The following is a 6000-nucleotide window of genomic DNA, read 5'->3' as shown; positions in this document are numbered from 1 at the left end:
GATAAAAGTGCCAAAGAAATTCCACTCCCTGCAAAATCTGTTGTAAAGAGATTGTCAAAGCCAGACCAAAGCAGACACCATCTGGCAGCTCTTTCCTTGCTTTTAGACAAAATAACTACACCCTACACATGGAAATAATTAGCGATGGAAAGAAAAACGCTGCATCCTATCCGCTGCTGCACCAACTGCCCCTTTAAAGTAAGGAAGTCTCTCTCTCTCTCTCTCCAAACAGTACGTAACAGGGTCCTCCCCATTCTTAATGAATTGCAGTTGTTCTGGCCCAGCTCAGGGAATTCTTGTATGTCTGCCTTTAACCTTTGGGATTTATTTAGCCGATGGGGTCACGTCATGTTGTGCAACAGCTGTGATGTAAAAGAAAAAGATTAATTTGGAAAGTGGAGCTTTTTAAAGTCAGGTTTGGAGAGAGCAGACTGCTCTTTGCGTTTCGGACTGATAGGGAGGGTCCTCAAAAGGAAATTACAGACTTCTTTTACTTTATTTAAAAAAAAACAAACAGTGAGTGTTTGAAGAACGTAAAGATGATGTTTTCTTGGTTTAGATTTTTACTGTGTAGCCTGGATTTCGTCAGCACAGCAGCAGCAGTAGCTAGCTTCGATACTGGGCATATAATGCCAATTGAAAGCAACACTCTGACCAGAGAGCTCCATGTCCCTGACCTCGATGAGTATGACTACACTGAGCTTGAAGACTATGGCGATGATGAAGACAACTATGGCTTCGTAGAAGACATGTTTGTAAACAAGAAGCCATTTGCAGCACCCCAGAGCCCAGAGTCCATACGTAAGAAATTCAGGGGTAAATCTCGGATCCAACGCCTGTCCTTGGTCAACACCAATTTTGCATTTAACTTCTACAGGGCCTTGCTGAGGTCCCAGCCAGCTTCCAAGAACGTGGTCTTCTCTCCTTTCGGGCTCTCCAGCATGATGGCAATGGTCATGGTAGGAACTTCCAACAGGACACAGGAACAGATCTCCCAAGTTCTGGGCTTTGACCATTTTGTCACCTCCAAGCCAGGGGTTACAGGAAATGAGGTGCTGCAAGACATCTTCCATAAGCTCATCCACAGGCTCTTCAAGCACGATTTTGGATACACGCTAAAAGATTTCTCTGGCATCTTCGTCAGGGAAGGGCTGAAGATTCGGAAACCCTTCAGGGAGTGGTTGAAGAATTACTACGGGGCACACACACAGTCTGTGGACTTTTCGGACCCCCAGGCTCTCACCAAGCTCAATCAGCTGATTGTGAAGACCACCAAGGGGAAGCTTCAAGACGTGGTGGGAGACATTGACCCCCAGACTGTGATGCTCATTTATCAAGCATTACACTTCAAAGGTCAGTGTTGCAGGATAAATGGTTATTTAACCACTGATTCAGGTATATTTGCATAGATAGATATTGGGCCAGAATTGGCTGTCAAAATAACATTACGATTAATATTGCACCCTTGTATTTGTGTAAATAACTTCTGATCAGGGTTGAGTGCACTATAGAAAGTGTGTCTCCAATGCTTAATGTCTGTGTTATACTACACTGCTGTTAGCTTGCCATTACACTCTTTGTCTCTGAAATGTATCGAATGGAATTCAGCTGTTGCACTCTGTGGTAGACGTGAATTATTCCTGCTCCAGAAAGTTAAGTATTGTCCATTCCAGGGTAAGTACTTTTTAACAACGTGACAAGCGTTAATTGCTTTCAAACAACCTCCCTGGCACTGCAAATGATCTATTACATTCACGGAGTTGGATCTTTTAGGTTTTAATTATTGGGTATTTTAAACATGTCAAACTCTTAAAATTTCTATTATGTCTTTTTTCTCCCCTGTCTCTTGTAATCCAATCTTTCTTTCTCTCTCCATTTTTATTCCTGCATCTGATTTGACATTGAATTCATCCACTTTAATTTACACTTTCCTCTAGCTCTTGCACTATTAATTTACAATCCTTCAATCTTGATTACGGAGGTACAATTACTCACACTGATCACTCAGCTCTCCAGTTTCTGGCAGTGTTATGTTATCGGCTCTGACTTTCAGGAACTTGCCTTAAATGTACCCAGTCAACACTAAAATCCAGCAGACACTACAGCATGCCTAGCCACTGCACATGACTGTTAACAGGGTAGTGAGGGTACCTTTTCCTATATTGAGATTGTAGTAAGTGCACTGTAGAATGTAAAGTGCAACAATTCCCAGGCAGTATGACAGTTTAATAGCGTGAATCTATCATAGTACAAGGGATTCTATGTTTTTAAAATTATTTCATGGTGCCATATTGCTATTTGCTCATTAGAGAGAGAGAGCTGACTGGCAGTGGTCTAACCTAGGGGTCACCACCTTTCACTGATGATAAAGTACTAACTTCTAGTCCGTTTCCAAATTGAGAACATGCCCACTGGGCTTCAGAACACCAGGTCTTGCTGACTCTGCATGCTGGCGTCCGTCCGGGACACTTTCTGCTCCCCGCTCTGGGATCCTGCTCCAGGACTCACTCTGCTCCCTGCTCCGGGATTCTGTCTGTTCCCCCGCTCCAGGACTCTCTCTGCTCCCTGCTCCGGGACTCACTCTGTTCCCCGTTCCGGGACTCTCTCTGCTCCCCACTCAGGGACTCTCTCTGCTCCCCGTTCCGGGACTCTCTCTGCTCCCTGCTCCAGGACTCTCTCCGTTCCCCACTCCTGGTCTCTCTATGTTCCCCACTCCGGGACTCTCTCTGCTCCCCGCTCCGGGACTCTCTCTGCTCCCCGCTCCGGAACTCTCTCTGCTCCCCACTCCGGGACTTTCTCTGCTCCGGGACTTTCTCTGCTCCCTGCTCCAGGTCTCTCCTGTTCCCCACCCCGGGACTCACTCTGTTCCCCACTCCGGGTCTCTCTCTGCTCCCCGCTCCAGGACGTTCTTTGCTCCCTGCTCCAGGACTCTCATGTTCCCTACCCCGTGACTCTCTCTGTTCCCCGCTCCGGGACTCTCTCTGTTTCCTGCTCCGGGACTGACTCTGCTCCCCAGCTCCGGGACTCTCTCTGCTCCCGCTCCTAAACTCTCTCTGTTCCCCGTTCCGGGACTCACTCTGTTCCCCGCTCCGGGACTCTCCTGTTCCCCACCCCGGGACTCTCTCTGCTCCCCACTCTGAGACTCTCTCTGCTCCCCTCTCCGAGACTATCTCTGTTCCCCGCTCCGGGACTCTCCTGTTCCCCACTCCTGGTCTCTCTATGTTCCCCGCTGCGGGGCTCACTCGGCTCCCTGCTCTGCAACTGACTCTGTTCCCCGGTCCGGGATTGACTCTGTTTCCTGCTCCAGGACTCTCTCTGCTCCCTGCTCCGGGACTCTCTCTGCTCCCCGCTCCAGGATTCTCTATGTTCCCCGCTCCAGGACTCTCTCTGTTCCCCGCTCCAGGACTCACTCTGCTCCCCGCTCCAGGATTCTCTCTGTTCCCCGCTCCAGGACTCACTCTGCTCCCCGCTCCAGGATTCTCTCTGCTCCCCGCTCCAGGACTCTCTCTGCTCCCCGCTCCGGGACTCTCTCTGCTCCCCGCTCCGGGACTCACTCTGCTCCCCGCTCCAGGATTCTCTCTGTTCCCCGCTCCAGGATTCTCTCTGTTCCCCGCTCCAGGATTCTCTCTGTTCCCCGCTCCGGGACTCTCTCTGTTCCCCGCCCCAGGACTCTCTCTGCTCCCCGCTCCAGGATTCTCTCTTTTCCCCGCTCCAGGACTCTCTCTGCTCCCCGCCCCAGGACTCTCTCTGCTCCCCGCTCCGGGACTCACTCTGCTCCCCGCTCCAGGATTCTCTCTGTTCCCCGCTCCAGGATTCTCTCTGTTCCCCGCTCCAGGATTCTCTCTGTTCCCCGCTCCGGGACTCTCTCTGTTCCCCGCTCCGGGACTCTCTCTGCTCCCCGCTCCGGGACTCTCTCTGCTCCCCGCTCCGGGACACTCTCTGCTCCCCGCTCCGGGACTGTCTCTGCTCCCCGCTCCGGGACTGTCTCTGCTCCCCGCTCCGGGACTGTCTCTGCTCTCCGCTCCGGAACTCTCTCTGTTCCATGCTCCGGGACTCTCTCTGTTCCATGCTCCGGGACTCTCTCTGTTCCCCGCTCCGGGACACTGTCTGTTCCTCGCTCTGGGACTCTCTCTGCTCCCCGCTCCGGGACTCTCTCTGCTCCCCGCTCCGGGACTCTCTCTGCTCCCTGCTCCGGGACTCTCTCTGCTCCCCGCTCCGGGACTCTCTCTGTTCCCCGCTCCGGGATTCTCTCTGTTCCCCGCTCCGGGACTCTCTCTGCTCCCCGCTCCGGGACTCTCTCTGCTTCCCGCTCCGGGACACTCTCTATTACCCGCTCCAGGACTCTCTCTGCTCCCCGCTCCAGGGCTCTCTCTGCTCCCCGCTCCAGGATTCTCTCTGTTCCCCGCTCCAGGATTCTCTCTGTTCCCCGCTCCGGGATTCTCTCTGATCCCTGCTCCGGGACTCTCTCTGTTCCCCGCTCCGGGACTCTCTCTGCTCCCCGCTCCGGGACTCTCTCTGTTCCCCGCTCCAGGACACTCTCTGCTCCCGCTCCGGGACTGTCTCTGCTCCCCGCTCCGGGACTCTTTCTGCTCCCCGCTCCGGGACTCACTCTGTTCCCTGCTCCAGGACTCTCTCTGTTCCCTGCTCCGGGAATCTCTCTGTTCCCCGCTCCGGGACTCTCTCTGTTCCCCGCTCCGGGACTCTCTCTGTTCCCCACTCCGGGACTCTCTCTGTTCTCAATTCCAGGTTTCTCTCTGTTCCCCGCTCCGGGACTCTCTCTGCTCCCCACTCCGGGACTCTTTCTGCTCCCCGCTCCGGGACTCACTCTGTTCCCTGCTCCAGGACTCTCTCTGTTCCCTGCTCCGGGAATCTCTCTGTTCCCCGCTCCGGGACTCTCTCTGTTCCCCGCTCCGGGACTCTCTCTGTTCCCCACTCCGGGACTCTCTCTGTTCTCAATTCCAGGTTTCTCTCTGTTCCCCGCTCCGGGACTCTCTCTGTTCCCCGCTCCGGGACTCTCTCTGCTCCCCACTCCGGGACTCTCTCTGTTCCCCATTCCAGGTTTCTCTCTGTTCCCCGCTCCGGGACTCTCTCTGCTCCCCACTCCAGGACTCTCTCTGTTCCCCGCTCCGGGACTCTCTCTGTTCCCCATTCCAGGTTTCTCTCTGTTCCCCACTCCGGGACTCTCTCTGCTCCCCGCTCCGCGACTCTCTCTGCTCCCCGCTCCGCGACTCTCTCTGTTCCCCCCTCCGGGACTCGCTCTGCACCCTGCTCCGGGACTCTCTCTGCTCCCTGCTCCGGGACTCTCTCTACTCCCCGTTCCACGACTCTCTCTGTTCCCCGCTCCGGGACTCTCTCTGTTCCCCATTCCAGGTTTCTCTCTGTTCCCCGCTCCGGGACTCTCTCTGCACCCCGCTCCGGGACTCTCTCTGTTCCCCATTCCAGGTTTCTCTCTGTTCCCCACTCCGGGACTCTCTCTGCTCCCCGCTCCGCGACTCTCTCTGCTCCCCGCTCCGCGACTCTCTCTGCTCCCCATTCCGCGACTCTCTCTGCTCCCCGCTCCGGGACTCTCTCTGTTCCCCGCTCCGGGACTCTCTCTGCTCCCCACTCCAGGACTCTCTCTGTTCCCCGCTCCGGGACTCTCTCTGTTCCCCATTCCAGGTTTCTCTCTGTTCCCCGCTCCGGGACTCTCTCTGCTCCCCGCTCCGGGACTCTCTCTGCTCCCCGCTCCGGGACTCTCTCTGCTCCCCGCTCCGGAACTCGCTCTCTTCCCTGCTCCAGGACTCTCTCTGCTCCCCACTCCGGGACTGACTCTGTTCCCCGCTCCACGACTGACTGTGTTCCCTGCTCCGGGACTCTCTCTGCTCCCTGCTCCGGGACTCTCTCTGTTCCCCATTCCAGGTTTCTCTCTGTTCCCCGCTCCGGGACTCTCTCTGCTCCCCACTCCAGGACTCTCTCTGTTCCCCGCTCCGGGACTCTCTCTGTTCCCCATTCCAGGTTTCT

At 55.0% G+C, this 6000-nt stretch overlaps 1 protein-coding gene across 1 annotated transcript in view; it reads left to right on the top strand.

Annotated features, from left to right (window-relative positions):
- Window positions 1–305: 305 nt before the first annotated feature.
- The window catches only part of LOC122563923 (heparin cofactor 2-like), a 44624-nt gene continuing 38929 nt past the window's right edge, over window positions 306–6000 (top strand). The window contains exon 1 of the mRNA XM_043718172.2: window positions 306–1353. Coding sequence (XP_043574107.1) covers window positions 540–1353 — 814 coding nt within the window. The 5' untranslated portion in view covers window positions 306–539. The remainder of the gene's footprint in view (window positions 1354–6000) is intronic.

The sequence above is a fragment of the Chiloscyllium plagiosum genome, unplaced genomic scaffold (assembly GCF_037043375.1).
Source record: "Chiloscyllium plagiosum isolate Xiang-an unplaced genomic scaffold, Cpla_swu_hap1 HiC_scaffold_31, whole genome shotgun sequence".
Taxonomy (NCBI): Eukaryota; Metazoa; Chordata; class Chondrichthyes; order Orectolobiformes; family Hemiscylliidae; genus Chiloscyllium; species Chiloscyllium plagiosum.
The sequence above is the reverse complement of the archived record's forward strand: the minus strand, read 5'-3'. Positions and strand labels throughout refer to the sequence as shown.